The sequence below is a fragment of the Microtus ochrogaster genome, chromosome 7 (genome assembly GCF_000317375.1).
Source record: "Microtus ochrogaster isolate Prairie Vole_2 chromosome 7, MicOch1.0, whole genome shotgun sequence".
Classification (NCBI taxonomy): Eukaryota; Metazoa; Chordata; class Mammalia; order Rodentia; family Cricetidae; genus Microtus; species Microtus ochrogaster.
The window spans coordinates 46,942,432-46,963,775 of record NC_022014.1 but is presented as its reverse complement, the minus strand read 5'-3'; the positions used below and the strand labels follow the sequence as shown (position 1 = coordinate 46,963,775).

The 21,344-nt window shown below is 53.5% G+C and overlaps 1 protein-coding gene across 8 annotated transcripts in view; it reads right to left on the bottom strand.

Moving 5' to 3' along the window:
* Positions 1-615: 615 nt before the first annotated feature.
* Positions 616-21,344, bottom strand: part of Jade2 (jade family PHD finger 2) — a 51,082-nt gene continuing 30,353 nt past the window's right edge. For all 8 annotated transcript variants that reach the window (XM_026780135.1, XM_005350117.3, XM_013347350.2 and 5 more), the window contains 8 exons: positions 20,244-20,404; positions 19,384-19,595; positions 16,948-17,115; positions 15,518-15,634; positions 13,943-14,407; positions 8,915-9,032; positions 5,972-6,103; positions 616-5,160 (listed from right to left, as the gene is read on the bottom strand). In XM_026780135.1, coding sequence (XP_026635936.1) covers positions 4,382-5,160; positions 5,972-6,103; positions 8,915-9,032; positions 13,943-14,407; positions 15,518-15,634; positions 16,948-17,115; positions 19,384-19,595; positions 20,244-20,404 — 2,152 coding nt within the window. In that variant the 3' untranslated portion in view covers positions 616-4,381. The remainder of the gene's footprint in view (positions 5,161-5,971; positions 6,104-8,914; positions 9,033-13,942; positions 14,408-15,517; positions 15,635-16,947; positions 17,116-19,383; positions 19,596-20,243; positions 20,405-21,344) is intronic.

The window sequence follows — 21,344 nt, the reverse complement described above, 5'->3', positions numbered from 1 at the left end:
ATCTCAGACAAGTACCTCCCAGCATCTGCCCTAAACTTGCTAAGTCTCAGGATGACCTTGAACTTCCCATCCGCCCACCTCCACCAAGTACTGGGACCACAACCATGTGCTACACCAGTTTCTAACGATTCTTTGGGACTCCAATGGGAGGTTGGGTGGGCACAACACCTTAGTAGTACACAGTCAATATACTACCCACCAAAGGAAGGAGTGATGCCTTTCTCGGAGACACCTTCCTTGTGCTGTGTCTGTCCTCACTAGACTGGGCATCCTCAGCTGGTACTGGAAGCCATTCCCTAGACCCCAGTGTGCGGCCAGAGTAGGGGCCGAGCAATAATGAAACAAACCGAGGCAGAATTCTCCACTGATTTCTGAGAAGATCCTCCCACACTTTCCAGTAGGGGTGTGGAGCACAGCAGCCTTTCATGGGGCCCTTTACCTCTCACCAGAGTTGTGATTTTGGGTTGCCCCTTCATCCTTAACCCTGAATGCCAGGGGCTAACACTGAAGATCAAAGACACCCCATGAAGACACAGCCCGGCCACTGTTGGAGGCATGCAGTGGGATTCCCAGGTCTCCTGCCCACCCAACGCAACAGAACCTCACAGCAGCCAGCACAGAAAACATTGCTTTATTAACTGAATTCGCCAACACACAAGGAGTGCAGTGGGCTCCTTAGACATAGACCCTGGTGGGGGCCGCAATCCAGAAGCCCCAGTGAGTGAGCAGGACAGGACAGGGCCGGAAACTATGCAGCAGCAGCAGGAGCAGCAGCAGCAACACAATCATGCAGGGCACAGTGGGCACTGGCCACGCGCGGGTGACCGGACATTCTATTGCTTGTTAAGGGTTGCGAACAAGGACAATGTACAAAAAGGAGAAATAGGTCTTTGCGGTAATGAAAAATACATTTTTCTCTACAAAGGAATCTTCTCTAATACAAGAAAATAAATATTGCAACATAAGCCAAAAATAATTTAAAATTGCTCTTTTCAATATATTTTCAATATTTCTCTTGTATATTAACAAATGGCACATCACTTTCTTTGAAACAAAGACAGAAGGTGTTTCCTCCTGTGACATTCATATCACCCTCCCCACCGCCACCCCCAAATGATTTGGATGGAGCACAAGTCTGTGTCCGCGAGGGAAGGCGGCAGGAAGGGCCTTAAAGAACAACCAAAAGTCCCCGACTCCAACACCTCTGGCTCTTTGGCCAATGTGGCCAGCTAGGCCAAGGGCGCAGGAGAGTAGCCTCAAGGACCTTACTACAGAGATCACATATTGTTCTGCGGAGCTTCAGGCGGGAGCACAGGTTGGCCATATGTGGCAATGGCGGGGAAACCCTGTCTAACCTGCTGCTGAGGTTCCTGTAGAATCAGACAGTTGACCCTTTAGAAACCCTAGCAAGTCCCACAGGGTGTCCGCGCATGCTCACGTATGTACACAGTGCTCTGCTGTTCACACACACACACGCACACACGCATGCACGCACGCACGCACGCACACATACTCACTCACTCAGAGTCCAACACTGATGCCCAGGAACCTGGGTGGCTGGTTTCTCCAATGAACCTGTGGCCCTTCCATTGCAGATTCTCACACCATGTACAAAGTCAGAGCCCATTTAATAAAGTAAACAAGCATCCTGTCTTTTTCTTTACTTGTTTCAAAACACACCTAATGAGACATAAAAAATACTTTCCTTGCACATTAGCCTGTGTCCTGTGGCGAGAGGGAATGAGGTGAAAGGCAGCCAGGGCTGGTGGGAAGGGGACCATAGCCAGAATGAGTTAAAGAGCCTTTTCTGCCTCCCTAAGGAGGGGTGTGGATGCGGGCAAGGGAACTGCCTCTGGCCTGAAAATGGTGCCTTGGTCTTAGTGTGGCAAAGCCATCTACACCATGGACAGTGGCCTGGGAGGAGCTAAGGGGAGAGAGAGGCTAATGGGGCATTCTCATCCTCCCTGTGGCCTGACATCTCAAAGGTGGAGACAGCTGTCTGAGGAAGACTGCCTTAGGGCTTGGTCTAGTGAAGGGACCCTCTCGCCAGCCATAGTAACAGACAACTGGGCTTCGTGGCAGGCAGGACCTAGTGGACGGATCGTGTCCAAAGCAGGTGCCAACTGCCAAGAGGCCCAGAACCCAGAGGTCAAAATAAAGAGGCTCTCTGAAGCGCCTCTCTTGCCTGCCCAGCCCTGGCCCTGGGGAAAGAGTGCCAGAGGCCCAGGAAAGGGGGTCAGATTTACCCCACTCATCACTAATGTCTACCAGCAGCGCCCAGCCCCTGCCCTGGGGTGGAACAGAGTGGTCAGGGCTGTGCCCTCTCTCGCCCTACAGTGTTTGGTTGTTCTTTAAGACCCCATGCCCTTTGCGTCCCAAAGGTCAGACCACCAGGCAATCCAGCAGACGAGGTTGCGACCCAAAGTGACTCAAAGCACAGGGTTAAGGAAGGTCTGTTCAAAGGCAGTAAACAAGAGACTGGGGTGGGGTGCTGACGCCAACACTGCATTGTCACTACTACCAAGATGGGCAGGCAGACTAAGTCTAGGTGGTAGCCGATGCCATCCCGAGGCCCAGTATCCTTGGAGTCCACCCCACGCCCTCGGAGTCCATTGGAATCAGACATGTTTGTCCAATCCATCAAACTGAAGTCATTATCTTTGTTTCTGATTTTGCTCAAACTCACCGTCGTACCTTGATAGTTTTGGAGTCGAGGTGGGTGAAGGTCCCGTGTATTTGCTCTTTGTGTATCTGTGCGGTGGCGATGGGGAAACCACGCTGGATTCGCAGTCAGGATTCTCCCTCCCCAAAGGGGGGAGTCCTCAGAGTTTAGGACCACACTCACAGCGGCCCAGCCCAGGGACCATAAATCAACAGCAGCAGCGGCGGCAGGCAGCGGTCTCCTCCTCCGAGGCCTTGGGCCCTTTTCTGTAGGTGTGTGCAATAACCAAGTCTCAGAACTCTGTTGCTAACCAACTCCTTTGAAACGGAAGTTCAAGTCGACAGTTGTCAGGTCCAGGCTGTGCTGTGTATTATGGTCAAAATATTCTTTGGCATTCTCAGGATGATTCGACTGGTTCACTGGACTTTTGCAAGGTTCTGGTTGGAGAAGTTCTGGCTTTACCAGTGGTGGAAGTGACCCAAGAGTAATTCGTAAAAGAAAAAAATTCAAATGTTTTCACGGAATTCCTTTGTTCCCTGAGCTATCACCCTGGGGCCACTCCATCAAAACTCTTCAGAACTACCTGGGGACTTGGAGGAGGAGGGATTGAAGAGGGGTAGGGAAGAGGGTATGTCAGGGAGGGAAAAGGGGGTTAAGGCGCCAAGGGACAAAGGGACACAGGAAGATCCAGCAATACTTCAACCTGCCCCAGCAGGCCAACAGTGGCCTGCCCTGGGCCCCGGGATCCCACTACACTTGTTGGAAGGATGTTTCCAGAAGGAAACCGAAGAGGAAGCTCATCTCTTAGCAGGACTAGGAAACTTCAAAAGGCAAACGGTCTGGTCTGGCCAGCTCCATGTGGAGAGGGCAAGACGGTGGCCGAGACTGGCCCCAAAGGAAGAAAGGAAGTTGAAGCCCCAGAGTGATTCTCTGCAGTGGGCTGATCTGAGCCCCAAGCCCCAGGCTGGGCACTGGCCCTCCCTTGGAGCCTTCCACCTGGATGGGTGGTTGGCTGTTTGGGGAGTCCCCTGAGTAAAAGCACAGCTCAGGAAGGATTCTGGGAACCACTTCCCAGAGCTGCTTGGGCTGGGCACTGGCAGGGACAGAGCAGCAAGGGAGGGGAGGGGGGTTGCGGGTGGGCGGGCGGGCCTCAGATGTTGTGGGCTATTCGGGAGCCAGCGGGCCCCCTGCACCCCCTCAGTGCTTTCTCATAGAAACTCGTTGTGCTTGTAACAGTGAAGAGACTGGGTGTCACCCCTTATTCTTCCTTAGGGATCAGTGGAGTGCAGCAGGACACCTCCCCCACACCCAAAACAGACCCCAGTGCAGTCTGGGGGGGACAAGGCGGGGCAGGCCCTGGAATGGCCCATCTGCCATGAAATAATGCCCAAACGACAGTCTGTGTCACCCAGTGGCAGTGGGCAGGAGCCCTGAGCTCTCCCTCACCTTGTCTACATCAAGCCAGAAGCCCAGCGATGTTGCATGGGCTGGGACAGGGTGGCACATAGAACCTGGCATAGCCCCTGGCCAGGGCCACGGGAGGAATCCTAATGTTCTAGGCCAGCACAGAGGAAAGACAACGGAGTGGAATTCAGAACTCTCTATATATTAAAAATAAAACCACGACAGAGTGGTGGGTCTGGGACACTCAGCAGTTGGAAATGGCAGTTGTGATTGGGCTGAGACCCTGTGGGGGGACCAGGGCAGGGCCCCGGTGAGTTAGGAGGCCAGTACCCCCATGCGAACCACCTCCTCTGCTCCTGCCTCTAAATCAGAGTCGCTCATCTCCTCGTCAGAGAAGTAGCCGTCAGCCTCGGTGTCGAAGTGCAGGCTGACCTTTGGCCTCTCGGTCACCGCAGATGACAGTCCCGTCCCAGCGTCAGACCTAGTGCTTGGAGGTTTCCGACTGACCTTGATCTCTCGGGGTGGCCGGAGCCTGCCCAAGGGCTTGGGGCTCACTGTAGGGCCAGGCACTTGGACATTCAAGTCGGAAGCCACGAGGGCTGTCTCGTCCAGGGTCTCGGAGGCCAACGGTGGGGGGCTTTCCAGTGCTGCTGGGACAGGACAGTCCCCAGCTGGAGGGCTGGACGGCAAATGAGAAGAGGTCCTCCGTGGTGGCTTTCTGGCGGGTGGTCCTTGCGTGCCCTTGCCACTGCCAGCATCCTGCGCCCAGGGCTTCTTGGGTGGCTTGTCTGGAGTGGTCCGTGCGCTGGGCCCATCCTGAAGCGGGGGTGGTTTCTTTTTGGCAGGCAGGCGAGTGCGGCCTCGGGCCTTCCTGGCAGGGTCACCAGGCCGCAGTGAGGGGTCCCTCATGAAGCTGAGTAGTGTCTCCTCATCCTGCAGCAATTCCTCGGAGAGCAGACCCGGAGCGGGATCCTCCCGGTGCCCACTGTTCAAAGACCACTCGCTCATGGCCATGTCTTCCGCCGTGATGTGCACCGACTGTGCCAACCAGCTATTGAAGAAAGTGCCGTCGATGGGGAACGAGGTGGAAAGACCTGACGGGTGCAAGAACAAAAGCAGGTGTGTATCACCCTTTCGGGTAGCCCAAGACAACCAACCCACCCAGGCAAGACACCTGGTTCTGTCTACCCCTCCCACCAAGGCCACCGAAGAGCGGGGCCAGACACTGTCCCTGCTCGCCAGGGTGACCAACCCCAGGACTGGCTTTGCAAATTGTGTAGCAGAGCGGAGAGGAAGGGAAATAGTGAGTTCCTTGCTCAATGGCTAAGAATTTCAAAGTGGGAAGAACAGAGAGGCCACCAGGGGGCACTGCGTCTTTACAGGCTGTTCCTCCAGAGGCTTGGAGGAAAGCACCTGTCAGAGATGTCTCCCTGAGACAGGATGGCCAGGATCAGTTTCAGCTTTGGCCTATTGTGACAGGGACTAGGGGGTCTGCTGTCACTTTTCTTGGTCTCTGGGTGGCTCAAGAAAGGTTGACTGGGGTTGAGCAAACAGCCCGTGTGTGTGTGGGGGGGGGGGGAAGGGGGGGGGGGGGGAAGGTGGTGGAGGTGGAAACTCCGGCAGGGTGGAACAGGGAGGGACAGACTTCTTGGGGTCTTCCCCTCCCACCACTGGGCTGATTTCTAGGGACCTCTGGGAGAATCCAGCAGCTCCTGAGCTGACAGAACTGTCTCCATCCAGCTAGAAGTCTTGGGATCTCAGGTGAAGGAAGGGAGGCCGCGATGGTGTGGGCACCGGTCTAAGTGGCTCTCCTGAGGCGGCCAACTCTGCTTCATGCCGCTGGCCTCCTATGGGGTGAAGCTGAAAGAGCCGGTGCATGCCAGCTCACAAGGGCCCCTCACTTACCCAGCTGTCCCAGGACAGATTCAGGCCCAGCCTTTATTTTCTCTTTCTTCTCGGGGCTGCTGCCCTTGGGACCCTCTCGGCCTTTCCTCTTCGAGTCACTCCTCTTGCCCTTCGTTCGCCTCCCAGGAGGCTCTAGGTTAGAGAAAGAGAGTTAAACTTGAGAGGCAGCCCAGCGGTCCTCCATCATTTGTGTCTGCCCTCCTGGACACCAAGGTTACAGTCAGGGTGTCAGACACAGGCAGAGCTGGAGGAGAACAAACTGCCCATGGCTCTAGGAAGGCCTTGGCTTGGACTTCAGTATGATCTACGAAATGGACAGTCCTTGCTGAGTCCTGCGGGGTGACAACAGTGACTGGATGTTCTATGGACAGGGTAGGACCAGGAGCTGGACACAGGGCAGAAGAGCATCACCTGGGGCTAAGAGGCTTAGTTTCGGGGATGACACCACAGCCAAAAGCCTCTTACCCTGCTTCTGTGGTGACACAGAGGTTCCAGTTTTGTATCTGGCACTCGCATCCCCTTGGTCTACAAAAGAAGGTCCCCAGTTCCTCAGCAGAAGGGTTTCCCAAACACTGTTTTAAATGGGTGCAAGTCGTGTCCTGAGATGTTCTCACCCTGAGAGCCTTTAGCTGGACCCCAGTTTCCTTGCCTGTGACACGGTCCCCAGGCATGAGACCTCCCATGTCTCACCCTAGTCCCCACAGCTTCCTCTAGGCACCGTCCCTCCCCTAGGTTCATCCATTTCAAGCAGGGGTAAAGCAGTCTCCTTTGAAGAGGCACTGCACTGAACAATGGTGCTTTCTCCTACCCAGGACAAGGAGCTACAGCATCTCCAGACCTTAGGTTGGGGTGCAGACACTCTGGCGTGTAGGATTCTGTGCTTCAAGGCGCTACTCCTCCTTGCTAATCTTAGCTTCCTTGAACACAAGGACTTTGTACGGGCTTTGGGAGTTCTCAGGAAGACATGTGTGGCCTCCTCCAAGTGCTGTGGTGTCCTCCTCAATACCTGTCTCCGAACCGCCACTGACCGCACATCCTGGGACACTAGTGTCCCCCTCAATACCTCCGTCCCCAAACCGCCACTGACCACACACCCAGGGACACTAGTGTGCCCCTCAATACCTCCGTCCCCAAACCGCCACTGACCACACATCCTGGGACACTAGTGTCCCCCTCAATACCTCCGTCCCCAAATCGCCACTGACCGCGCATCCTGGGACACTTTACTTTCTCGCTCCAGAGAGCTAGTAAGCAGGCTAGAAAGGTCTGGAGGCTACAGAGCAGACAATTCTGCAAGCCCATGACCTGCTCTGACCTCTGTAAAACGCCACAGTAATTTCCTTTCTTTTTTCCTTTGATTATGCTGGGTTTAATTCCCAGCACTCATAGGTGGCTCATGACCATCTTTAACTCTAGTCCCAGGAGATCTGACACTCCCTTTAACATCCATAGGCACCAGGGATACAGGCAGGGCATGTACAGATATGCAGCCAAAACATTCACACACACAATAAATAGAGGTAAGAAAATGGTTCTTAGCCAGGTAGCTGCGCATGCCTTTAATTCCGGCCCTCAGGAGGCAGAGGCAGGAGAATCTCTTGAACCCAACACCTGCCTGGTCAACAGATAGCCAGGGCTATACAGAGAAACCCTGTCTCATAAAACAAGCAACAAAGAAAATGGTTCTTATATAGTCAGGGATGGTCTTGAACTTACTACGTGGTTGTGGATGACCTGAAACTCCTGATCCTTTGGCCTCTACCTCCCTAGTGCTAGGATTACAGATGTGCACCAGAACAAACATCTGGTTCTATGCAGTGCTGAGGATCAAATCCAGGACTTCATGCATGTTAGGCAAGGGCCCTATCAAGTAAGCTATGCGCCCAGCCACTCAGAGACCAGAAGAGGGTGCTGGATCCCCTGGAACTGGAGGTACAGACAGTTGTGAGCCAGCAACTGAGTCCACATCTTCTGGAAGAACAGCCAGTTCTTAATCCCCGAGTCATCTATCTCTCCAACTCTTTTTTTTTCCTTTTTAATTTAAGCTTTCTTTCTTTCTTTCTTTCTTTCTTTCTTTCTTTCTTTCTTCCTTTCTTTTTTTTAAAGAAAGGAGCTCAGTATGTAGCCCATGCTAACCCTGAACTCAAAATCCTCTGGTTTCAGCCTCTTGCGCACTGGGTTCACAGGTATGTTCCATCACCTACCTGGCTTCCACGAATGCTGGTAACCCCAAAGGCTAAAGGGAACAACTCAGCTATTGGCAGAGAAGGGGGCAGCACTCCCTCTAATGGCACCTAGCAGCTCTCTTCCTCTTCCACTCAAGTCCCAGAATGACCCACAAGGCTGATTGGGCAGGGGCAGTCCACGTCTCCAAAATTGTCTACCCAGTCATTTCTGCTGCACATGTTCAACATTTGCGTGTGATGGCATGTGTATGTGGGGTGCTAAGCATGTCTTCCTTAACGTGTCCAGAGTCCGTAACTAACCAATGCAATCAACATCAAGACCTTTGTCCCCCCATTTCTAGATTTGGATAAATGAATGTTATACCCAGAGAACGAAAGAGGACAAAGAAAATACAGCTGATTGGAGCCGCAATCTCATCACGCAAAACCAGAGAGAAGAAACGCACGGCCTCATCTCTGCGTAGCTGCCTCCCTGTGGACTGACCCCCCAGGCACGCCAGGATTCAGGGAAGCTGGCCAGCTCCTGCCTATCTTGAGTCCAGCAGAGCCAGGAAAACTGTGGATCTGCACCTGTCCTTATGCAAGCAAAGCCACTGTTGATAGAACTGGGCTGTCCCAGGGAGCCAGTGGTGCCGGAGGGAAGCTTGAAAGTCACAGCTCCAACTCTGGCTCCTTGCCTACTCACACAACCAGGGCCTTGACAGGTTCCCATATGGGTCTGATGACTGCAATGGAGGAGGGAAGGTGCCGCGCCTACCTCGACACAGGTCTTGCTCCATAAGCTTCATCTGCAGGTGGAATATCTGCTCCTGGAGCTTGCAGATGGTATGCTTCGTTCTCTCGCGCCTTGTCACCATGTAGCACAGGTTCCTAACCTGAGGAGACGGAAGAGAGGTTTCTCACCATCTCAGACGGGCCATCCCAAGGAGCCTCGTTGCTGGAGAAAGCAGTGTTTCCGGATGTGGGCCACGGCTGCTACCTCCCGTCTGCCCAAGACATTTGAGAATTCACTACCACACCCTGAGTGTGCAGGGAGTATCTGGTCTCTCCGTCACGTACCTTTCCTCAGAGACAAGCATCACTGTAAATCCCAGCACCCGCCCCAAGGTACCAGAGGCACTGTACTTTCAAATGAGCATAATCTGGCAGAATAGCTTTCCCAAGTCTACCTGCTACACCAGGACCTGAGCCAGGCCCCTGCCACTTCCACCAATGCTCATGTATCCGCAGAGACAAGATGCCTTACTTTATAAAGGACAGCAACCTCTTACAACCTCTTAACTTTCTCAGGCCTGCCGAGAGAGTCCCTACAGCAGGCTCTGAAGTCTACAGGACAGGGACACATTCTTCAGGCTATCTGGAAGCATCTAAGGTCAACCTTTCAGTGCCTCCCCCCCCCCCCCGTTTTCTCACACACTTCTCAGGCTACTGAGGCCAGGATTCAGCCCTTGAGACACTCCCTTGGTCTGGCATTTCCTTTGGGTTCATACGGAGTTTTCCAGAAACAGGGACAGCTGTTTTTGACCACAGCTGTTCAGCCTGAATCCTATTTCCACCGAGGTCTTCCTCCATCTAGTCCCACGTTGGTGTTCAGGTCTGACTTAGTTAAGTCTCTCTGTCCTTAAGCTGCCTGGGGTGGCCTTTAATTCAAACTCCTCCTTCTTAGCATGAACTCCTCCTAGTTCAAGGGACCATGGCCAGATCTCTGTTGGGTACGGCTTTCCCCCTTTCCTTTCTGAGACTAGTTGTGAAAAAGATTCTAGAAGATCAAATATCAGCCTACAAGCATCAACAGGATGGATTCAGTACAGACTCTCCTGGGATTTTCCATGTGTGTACTCCCAATCTGCACTGTGAACACCAGGCCACCACGGTCCACCCATCACTGACCCCAGTTTTACCAATTCCCATGTTCAGTCCCTTCCTCAAGGGACAGCCCTCGACCTTGACCACTTGGTGCCAGCCTTGGACCCTCCTACCATGGCCCACCTTCCAACCAGCCTCCTCTCCACAATCCTGCACACCAGCCTGGCTCTGTGCCTATTGTTTGGGAGGAATTTGTAGAAAGCAACACGGTCAGGTTCTCTCTTTCCAGAGCAGAGGAGCTCCCTGACCCAGGACTAGAGAGTGGCAAGGCTTCCTGGATAAAGGAACAGCTAACCTCAGCAGGAGGCTTAGCTAGGCCTTGTGGTGACAGTGTCATGGGGGGGGGGGGAGGCAAAGCCAACCAGCAGGGGGTAGGGGTGGGGAGCAGGCTCTGGGGGTACTCTATTGGGCCCAGGACAGTTGTAGAAGTCATGCCATGACTCGGCCTCGCCTCCACCCACAACTGACCCATCAGTATGTTCACACCAGTCTGTCCTGGTGACTGACACCGTCTCCCTTCACAGCCTGGTCCTGCCCATCCCCCAGCCTTTCACAGGGACAGTAAAGCCACCCCTCAGCAATGCTCTTGAAATGCAAATCAGTCCACTTCCTGGCGGACTTACACCTTCCAGGGCCTCTATATGGGTTGATTTCCCCAAGATTTCCTGCTGGGAACCTCAGAATGGGACGTAAGGGCTGAGAAGATAAAATTAGCTAAGATGAAGTCATCCTGGGTCAGGGTGGGCCCTTTCGTCAATTGACTGGTGTCCTTAGACAAGGCTGAATGAAGACAAAGGGCCAGAGGATGGAGTGGTGACAGAGGTAGAGAATGGAGTGACTGTCCACCAGCCAAGTGCTGCTCAGTATTTTGGCAAGAGACTCCAATCTAGGGACTGACAAGGAGGAAAATGGCAGGGTCCAAAAATGACAGGATCCACCTCCCACTGGTCCTCTCCATCCCTCAGAGGGCAACAGGGGAGGGGCTCCCACACAAGGTCCGTTCAGCCTCTGGAAGAACTCCTGTAGCCAGAACCACAATCGCATCCCTGCAGGGCCTGACAGCCAGCGCGGTTGCTAGGGGACATGAGCTGGCATTTGCAGGGCTGATGTCCACTACTGCAATTTTTCTGTCAGCCATGAATAACTCTGGAGGCAGCAGCGGCCGTGCCCATCCACACAGCACCTGCCAACGTCCAGGCCTGCGGCTGAACAGCCAGTAAAGACACCCATGCCGGAGCTCCAGGTCTCGCTCCTCTTGGGAGCCCACTCTGGGGACACAGAGCTGAACTGCTTCCGGGGACAAAGGTGACAATGAACCTGCAGTGGGCTAGGTAAGGGGCCTCATATCCCTCTAATTCTAGCACTAGGGAGGGTGAGGCAGGAGGATTGCCATGGGTCTGAGGCTAGCCTGGGCTACAGGGTGAGACTTGGCCTCAAACAGAATAAACCACACAGGCCACTGTCCTTGTGTGACCCCATGCCCAACTGGATCCTTGCTTCCATTTCTCGGAAAAGGAAACAGAAACAGTCATAGAGCTGGGGGATGGGCGGGGGAGACTAGAGTCAGTAAACGGCCAGGCCACCCAAGACCTCCAACTCCAACTCACTCCAGAAGCAGGCCCGAGCTGGCCTGGTGCCCAGGCAAAGGCGGGGCACTCTCTGCTATTGGCTCTAGGCCATGTTTGGAGACTGGGCCTCTTGGCCAGGCCACTGCCACCATGGGGCTCTGCAGAGACCACCCTCTCCTGCTTGATTTTCATTGGTCTAAACCACCAACGTGTGGTCCTGGGGGGGGGGGGGCCAAGGTTGGGTGTCAATGCTATCTGATAGCTGTGTTTAGCTATGAGGACCCTGGGAAGCAGTTTAGAAAAGGGGCTCCTGTCACAAGCCCCCAAGAGCTGTCATAGTGTTCCAAGTACTTCCAAGTTCTCACACCTCTTCTTTAGATGCTCAGATAGGTGTCACTCTGCCCTTGGAGCGATCTGTGGTCGCCCTACCTGCCCTGAGCCTTTAGATCCTGACTGTTCAGGCTTGCCGGCATAGCAGGCCTTGCCAGCCTCAGACAGTAGCCCCTGTATCAGCTGACACCGGGGTGGGAGGCTGAAGGGATAAGAAGACACACTTGCTCAGGAAAATCTACACAACTGTTAACAGCCAATATTGCTTTTCTCAACTCCCATTCCCACCCTCGAAGTCCAAATCCAAGGTCAAGCTCCAGCCCAAGGAGACTGAGGCCTCCTATCAGTTCACCCACTCCCCTGAGCCCCAGCAGCTGAGCCTGCCTCCTGGGCAGGGAAGGTCTTCCTCGGGAAGTCAAGTCCGGTGGGGGCCACACCCAGGCTGACTAGCGCAGACCTTGAGGTAAAATCTGCTAGGTCCTCTGGGACAGTGATGACCCTGGAGACCTGGGGGTGGGGCTTTGGAGAGGCCTCAGGACAACTTCCATAGGAGCTGTGATCTCCTCGTGACAGCAGGCTGAACTGCCTGGGAAACAGAGGCTGCAATGCAACCAGCTTTCCCCTCTGGCCTGGCTGAACCAGGGACATGTGATTCTTAACACACGGCCTCCTGACCTGGTGGCAGACTTAGTGACTGTCAGGCAGTGAGGTTCCTCTCCGGCCACCAGGGCAGGGCAGATGTGCAGAATGGGGAAGCTGAGGACAATCACTGTTACTCCACACAGTGTACCACCCATCCGACAGACGGGCTCACTGAGGCACAGAGAGAAAAAGCCATTCCACACAGCACAGCACAGCACAGATCTGACAGACCGGCTCACTGAGGCACAGACAGGAAAAGCAGTCAATAACAGAGTCCCTCTGAGGCTTCCAATCAGGACTGTCTCCTAACACAGCCCAGGAAGAGATGACATGTTACCTGGGCCCATGAAGGACACCGTGACACAATTCTACAGTTCTTTGAACCCTAGAATTTAACATTCAGAAAAGGACCGCCAGAGCAGCTCCTGAGATTCAGAGGGCCCGTCTATGGATCCAGACGTGTTCACCTCCCTCAGCCCCACAGGTACCACCAGGGCCCAAGCCACACCTCTATCCTATATCCTAGAATGAAGGCAGACCTGTTTGTAGCTCTCTCTCTCTCTCTCTCTCTCTCTCTCTCTCTCTCTCTCTCTCTCTCTCCCTCCCTCCCTCCCTCCCACCCTCTCTCTCTCTCTTTCTCTTACTCAGGCGAGGCCTGGAATACCTCTGTGGGGGAATGTCTGATGTTAGGGGTCACTTTGTTCCCTGTGCTCTGTCCGTGGAGTCACAGCCACCATTCACCCCTGCCTGCCCAGGTCCAGCCAGGACAAGCTTGCCTGGTAACTGGACAATTCCAGTTCTCAATGCCTCAAGACAGAGACTTCCCAGGTAATACTGACTCCTCTGGTCCTAGTCACCTTTCACAGAGGTCAGAAGTGGGACTAAAGGCAGTGGTTACTAGAATCCTTCCCTCCTGTCCCCATAGGCCACCTTCACCAAGGCCTGGGAAAAGGCTGGAGCAAGAGAGACTCAGAAGTCAGGTGGTGGTGGTGGCACATGCCTTTAATCTCAGCACTCAGGAGGCAGGGATCAAGGCCAGCCTGGTCTACAGAGCATGTTCCAGGACAGCCAGGGCTGTTACACAGATAAACCCTGTCTCAAACCCCCGCTCCGAGAGAGAGAGAGAGAGAGAGAGAGAGAGAGAGAGAGAGAGAGAGAGAGACAGACAGACAGACAGACAGACAGACAGACAGACAGACAGACAGACAGAAAGAGTCAAAGACCAAGAGTCTGCAGAATCGGTCTGTGAAACACCCTCATCCCATATTGTCTTCTAATCCTGGCAGCCTTCCTGCCCGAGCCCTGGCTGCTCCAGGCAGGGCACATGGAGTCTTAGCCAAGGACTTAGGCAAAGCCTCTGACCCACCGGGGCCACTTACCCTCTCCAGGTCCTGCCTCAGATGGGTAAAAAGCTTCAGGCGGCGATAGAGGACATCCTGCTCCTGCTGGGCCAGGTTGTCCACCTCGTCGGTCTTGGGCGTGAGCAGTGGTTGGTTGGCATTGGCTCTCCTCTTCAGCTTCCAGTACTGGTAGATGAAGTCCACCAGCGCTTCGGCCAGGTCCAGCCGTTCGGCCACCTCTGCCGGCTCTACCAGCTCATAGAAGTTTTCTTCTAGCTGCTGCAGCCGCTGCTTGCGTAGGGTCACCTTTTCCAGGTCCTCGACGGCCTGGCTGGGCTCCACGGGCTCAGGAGTAGGCTCATTCCGAGGGCCCCCGTCACTGTGCTCCTGGCAGAGTGACTTGAACTTGACCTCATCGTTGTCAGCTAATATGGTCCGCATTTCCAGGCCTCGGTCAAAGGCGCACGTGACGTGGAACGCCGTGATGCAGGAAGGCATGGAACACTGGAGGGGGGGAAGGACAGGGTCAGGCATCAAAGGAGCCCCAAGAACAACGGTGTGTGCTGGGGAGAGCCTACATAAAGTGGCATGGGCTCCAACATCTCAATGTGGAAGGAGCTTTGGCAGGAAAAACCCAGGAGCCCTGGGGCAGCTGGAAAGGTAATGGAACAAATCCCAGGTACCCCCGAGGGAGCCAACAACCAGAAGATGATGACTCTCCTGGGGACAAGATGCCCTGTGCTGTGGGAAAAATTACTTTATGTACGCTGAAGAGGGTGAGGCCTTCTTTATTACATTGCCATCAAAGTCAGGAGTCTGCCCCAGTTCTGCTCTCTGGGAGCAGCTGGATCCCTCCCTTCTCTTGTCCAAACCGTCAAAGGGTGGATGGACCACGCCTCCCAGCCTTGGATCGAGACTGGACCACTGGAACCAGTTCGTCAAGAGTATACCCAACGTAGGTACCACTGTCAGTGTCCAGAGTCCTTCTGGAGGGCTGATAAATGGGGCGGAGGCCTATTTTCAGGGTTCCTGGGGGAGATGAGAGGGATAAAGGAGGCCTTCCACCCCCACAGCAGAGACTAGAAACACCGCAACCCCTGCTTTGTGAGAAAAGCAAATCCACAGCTCCCTCCACATCTGGATCAGAACTGTGAGGCTTGCCTTTGTGTTTTGAAAACCTTGTGTTATCCTAATGATGACCAAGAAGAGAGCCATCATCACAGGTAGACCAGTAAGCCTGTCTTTTGTCAGGAAGACCCATTTGCTGAGCTGGAGAGAAATCTAGATTTCCACTCCTCTCATATGTCAGGGCTGCAGTCTGAAAGGCCAATGTATTCTTCAAGTCCAGAGACACTTGCTCTCGTAGGGAAAGCAAAGTTCTTAGCATTCCACAGGTGGGATCTGTCCCTATTCCTTGGAAGCCTGGGGGACATAAGAGATGTCCTTTCCTGATGGGCCAAGAACCAAGCATGGCCCCAGCACTGAGCCTCTCAGGCCCATCAGTGGTGCAGCCACAGGGGACAAGCGGTGGTAACAACTGGGGCCTTAGTTCCTCTAGGCACATCTGTCTGATGTAAGAAGTTGGCTTGGGGTAGCAGGAAGAAGACCACATACCTGGATGCAGGTGCCCGTGCACTCTTTGCAGAGGCTGCAGGACAGGGCCCAGCGGCTGGCTGGAATATGTGAGATCTTGGTAATGGGCTCCATCTTCTCTGGACAGCCAATGCTGACCTGGGCAGAATACATGGAGCTGCATCAGTGCCTAGTGGGAAGCTGTCTGTTGTAGCCAGATAGCGTGCAGACAGAGCCGTGGTTGAGCTCCCAGGTCCTAAGTCCTCCCTTACTCGACACGGGCAGAGTTTGAAGTCTGGGTTCCCTACCCAGGCTCACTTGGATCTAGCCCTAGAGTGTGTATGTGTAAGAGTGTAGCTGGCTAGAAGTATGTTCCTGGGAGAGCAGGCTCTGAGATAGGTACATGCATGTGTGTCTGTGTATGTTCATGACCCAGCACAGGTGTGGAGGTCAGTGGACAACTTGCAGGAGTCAGTCCTCTCCTTCCCCATGGTGGTCCCGGGGATTGAACTCAGGCCATCAGGCTTGGCAACAAGCACCTGCTAAGCCCTCTCACCAGCCCCCGGGGATGGGGTTCTTAATAGGTCAGTCTGTCTCTGTTGTAACTAGGAGAGAGGGCACTGAGCGGCAGTCCTGGCTTCCAGATGCAAATCTGACACAAACAACCACTACCCCAAGAATGGCAAGGTAGACCTCAGTGGTTTGGAACCTCTGGACTGAGAACCAGGAAAGGAAGAACCACATGCTAACAGGGTCTCCTAGCTTGCTACTAGGTACCGTCAGCAACGGACAGGTGTTGCAATACAAAAGAGCTGACCAAAATCCTTGTGGATTTTAGCATCTCTCGTGTTAAAGAAATGGATGGTTACTGTGGACCCGGCCTGATGTCCAAGGCCCTCCCACGTGACCCCAGCCTCTGCACCCCAATCCCAGTAAGAGGGCAGGCCCACCCACTACCTGACTCCCGGCTGTTACCCTCTAGACCAGGAGATTATCTGTGTACCCCTGCTTGGTTTTGAGACAGGACGTCATATAACCCAGGTGAGCATCAAACTCAAGATGCAGCTAGCTGATAATCTTGAGCCCATCACCTTCCACCTCCATCTTCCAAGTGCTGGATTTGCAGGCATATGCCAACAAGTCTGGGTTCACTCTGATTTTAACCTAAGCCTTCTTCCGATGGATCCCATAATCTGAGTCCTTCCTGTTTGACTGGAGTCTGGACCTCAAATCATCCCTCCTGAATGTCCAGTAGCTAGTCACTTGACTTCCCGGTAGACATTGCACCTAACCTATGACCAGGTCCACAAACACTATTCCCGGTTATTCCCAAACCTGTCACTGAGTCTTCACGGGAGCCCAGCAGCCCTTTCTTTTCCTATACGCTCACCTAAATTCTGCCAGGTCCATCCCAAGCTCTCCACACCCCTTCCCCTATTCACTGAAATCTTCTAGTTCCCATGCTTACACACCTCGGGAATCCACAGGGCACAGCTAACGTGCACCCACTTGGTCCCACTTCTGGTGGGCTTCAAGGCTCCTCCTCGCTTGGGGCAGAGCAGGCACTTGGGCTGGACTCCCAGGGCACATGTCCGGCACAGCCAGCTGCCCGTAGGCACCTTGAGGATCCCGTAGCATGCCTGGGAAGAGAGCAGGTGGTCATGGGTCAGGGGCATTGGCAAACTGGCTATGTCTGGTCAGCAACTTGCCAGTGGTGCCAGCTCTGTCTCCAGGCAACAATGGGTAGCAGAGTGTACCTGAGGGTGTACTCATGCTCTGGTAAAAAGGTGGGGGCTGCTCTCTGCTGAAGACCCGTGTAGCCACAAGTTCCTAACCAGCACGGGCTATAGGGAAAACCTCAACTGCTTCCTAAATTGACCACTCCCCACTTCTCCTGCTATGCCACAGTGTAGGAGAGACACATGGACCCAAGAGCTGCTGCGTAGCTCAAGTCCCTGCTCCCCAGGATCTGTCTAGTTCAGCTGTAGTGGGTACATGTACCTCAAAGTTGGGGCCAGAGTGGGTCCCCTGGCTACAAATCTGCGAACAAGGCTACAGATACAAAGGACCTAGACCTCAGGACCTGAGATTGAGAAAGGGGATCTACAGGTTGGAGAGATGGCTCAGCAGTTAAGAGGGTTTGCTGCTCTTGCAGAGGATCCAAATTCAGTTTCTAGCACCCACATTGTGACTGACAAGCACATTTAACTCCAATTCCGGGGGTTCAATGTCCTCCTCTGGCTTCCCTGGGACTAAGGTACACGTTGGGGAATATTATTTTGAGGTGTGTGACTTTCTCTGCATTTGTTTAACTCTGTGAATTTGTGTTGCTGTGTCTGTCTAAAACACCTGATAGTCCTAATAAAGAGATGAACGGCCAATAGCGAGGCAGGAGCAAGGTCAGGCGGGGCTGGCAGGCAGAGAGGATAAAGAGAGAAAAACAAGAGCACAAGGAAACCAAGACACCCGGGGCAGCCACCCAGCTACACAGCAAGCCATGGAGCAAGAAGTAAAGAAAGGAATACAGAATAGAGAAAGATCAAAGCCCAGAGGCAAAAGGTCGTCGGGATAATTTAAGAACAGCTGGCAAGAAACAAGCCAAGCTGAGGCCGGACATTTATAAGTAATAATAAGCCTCCATGTGTGTGATTTACTTGGGAGTTGGGTGACGGGTGCCCCAAAAAACCAAAAGAGTAAAACATCCCACAAGAGGCACACACCTAATTCACTCACATATATGAAGCAAAACACCCTATACATACAATAATAAAACGAATTTTAAGAAATAAAGAAAGGGTAACTGTGGGCTGGGGAGATGGCTTGGCAGTTAAGAGCATTTGCGGCTCTTTCAGTGGCCCTGAGTTCAGTTCCCAATACCCACATCAGATAGCTCACAACCACCTTTAACTCTAGCTCCAGTGAGACTGGCTGCCTCTGACCTCCACAGGGACCCACCGATACAAAACACACCTACACACACACACACACACACACACACACACACACACACACACACACACACACACACCTACCCACCCACCCACCCCCCGCCCCCAAAAAAAAAGAAAAGGAAAGGAAAAGATTTAAAGAGAAAAGTTTTAAAGGAAAAGAAAGGCTTGCTCTGTTACAACGGTAAGAAACACTCTAGTATAGTTGTACTGTATGTATTTCCTAATTTATTGGGGACAGAATATGGCAGGCCACAGGCTACATGTGAAGGCCGAAGGGCAGTTTTGTGAGTCGGTTCAATCCTTCCACCTTATATGGGTAACTGAACTCATGTCACCAAGCTTCCAAACAAGTCTCTTTACCCACTGAGCCACCTCACAAGCTTAGCCCTATTATCGTTCACTAAGCAAATAACAATTTGCTTTTTGGGGGGCGCCTGGGGTAGTGCTGGGGATGAGTATCAGGCAAGCACCCTTCCAGAAAGGTCATACTTGCAACTCTGCTCTGACTGTTCCCATTTGTTTACAGTTTACAAAACAGAGCCCCCAGAGAAGCCAGGAACTTTCCCCTGAGCCTCCTGAGCTGTGAAGGCAGAACCATGCTTTGAAATCAGGCAGCTTGCTCTCTCTCCATCACTACCTGATGCCACTGTCCCTCTGCAAGGTCAGGATGTGAGGAGCTGGGGACAGTTTTCTGAGGGGAAGACCCGAGAAAGACACAGAGAAGACAGACTCCCCAAAGGACACTTGCTTAGGTCTGGCTAGCAGGACTGCGCCAAGGAGGCCCCGGATGTCCCAGGTACTGCCAGGCATTTGTGTTACTAACTTCTCTGTCTCTAGTCCTCCTTAGGGCTCTTGGTCCACAGTGCGCATGTTCCTATAACCAACTCAACCAACGTCATCAGGACTTAGGCAGTGTGCATGCACACGGTAAGGGAGAGGGCGATAGGGTCCACTCACCTGGTGCACACAGACATTGCACTTGTCACAGAAGACCATCTCGTTGCCGTCCTCGCCTTCAGGGGAGCGGCACACGTCACAGACGACATCCTCATCGTACTCGATGCCCAGCCCCTCCTGTGTCTCAATGGCCTGGGCCATATTCTGGTGGCACAATGTCTCCAGCTCCTCAAGGACACGCTCTAGTGTGAGCTCATCCAGCTCGGGCCTCTCTGCAGGCGGGACAGCAGAGGACATCATTAGCAGTTTAGCAGGCTTTGCGGCAATCAGGGCAAAGGTATCCGTGGTGTTAGGGAGAAGGCTCCGTCCAGCCATCTACAGTATGACCGGGGCCTCAGCTCCATCTAGGACAAATGGACCATCCAATCTCAAAGGTTCCTGCCCATCACGGCTGCTTCACTGTCTACTCGGAGGGCCCGTGACTACTCCCTCCCACTGTATGGGAACAATGAAGGGTGTCTGTGGGATGCAGCTGGCTTCATGAGAGATCCGCTCCTTACACTGTGTGTATATTAACTGTGTCCACTCAGATAGTGGCCAGGCTGATCTTCCCCGGGGACATGTCAACGGGCTTCACCCAGGAAGCTTTACGCCCATTAACACTGTTTCTACCAGCATGCTAACTTCATGTGTCATTGAGCCCTGTGAATTACTTCTTGCTCTTACCCCTGCCTGACAACTGTAGATACCTGGGAGACAGAGACAACAAAAAGTCCACCACACAGTAACGCCGTAAGAATGTCCCCCAGTCCCCCAGTCACAGCCGCTGCCTCTCTGGAGGTGCAGACGCTATCCAGGGCTGGGAAGAAGACGATCCCTGCCGGCTGCAATCATATTCCCGGTGTGGAAGGATCACCTACCCATCTCCTTGAGTTCTGAGTTGAGGAGTTCCAACCAGTAAGCATCGATCTCATCCAGGTCGTAGCGGCTGCCTCCTGGCCAGTCAGGATGGGTACCCTCACCAAGTGTGGGGCTGTCTGGGGACACCTGTGTAGGGGGACCTTTCAGTGGTGGGAGGAGCCTGTGAAGCCAAGAGAGGGAGCAGTAAAGGGAGGGGCCTTAGCTGGTTCTCCTCAGTCAACCTGGCTGAGGAACTGGGGACCCCAGGGAAGACATGAGACGCTGATGCCCCACGAGGCCCACCCCTTGTGTCCATCCCCTCTTTCCATTTCTTTCTATGTTGCCAGTCTGCCTTATAGACTCCATTAACTATGCATCTACAGGAATAGCAGACCCTAAGGGCCATAAAGCAGAGTGAGGTCCATGTGGGAATGACATCTGCCCTGCCCAGTCAGGGCTATTCCCACCCTGGACCAGCCCCTGCCTGGGGCTCCAGGTGTCCCAAGTGCCATCCTGGGCAATGCCTTGTGCCAACTACTTGGGGACAAGTGAGATAGAGCCAACTGGACTCTAGACATTTTGGCATACTTTTCCAGGCTAGGACCAAAGATTGTCTCCATGGCTTCATAACACCCAGCCCCTCCTCACCAACAGCCTGGAGGTGTCATGGTCTTAAGTTAAAATGAGTTTGTCTGCTTTTCTCAGAAGTTGAATCTCTGTACGGTTCCACTGTACAGCCCAGGAAAGGGCTTTCTGGATTGAAGGTCTCTTGCCACAGTGAAATGCTAGCCACACACCTTGACCCTCCCCAGGGACCACATAGGCATCCTACTTCTTACCGCTTCAGCCTGCCTCCCTAAACAACCAAACCCCCAACACTGTCTCAGATCCCACCCCAGATCAGCTTTGCCTCTGGGTCAGGGACCTGTTACAGGCACCAAAGCTTCATCTGACTGGGTCTCCAAACAGAATCCCACTAACACAATCTACCTTAGGTACTTGGTAAAAAAAAAAAAAGAAAGCACTTGGTAAAGTGCTGGGTAGCGAGGGAGGTGGGCTGGTGTGTGTGTGTGCGTGTGTGCGTGTGTGTGTGTGTGTGTGAGAGAGAGAGAGAGAGAGAG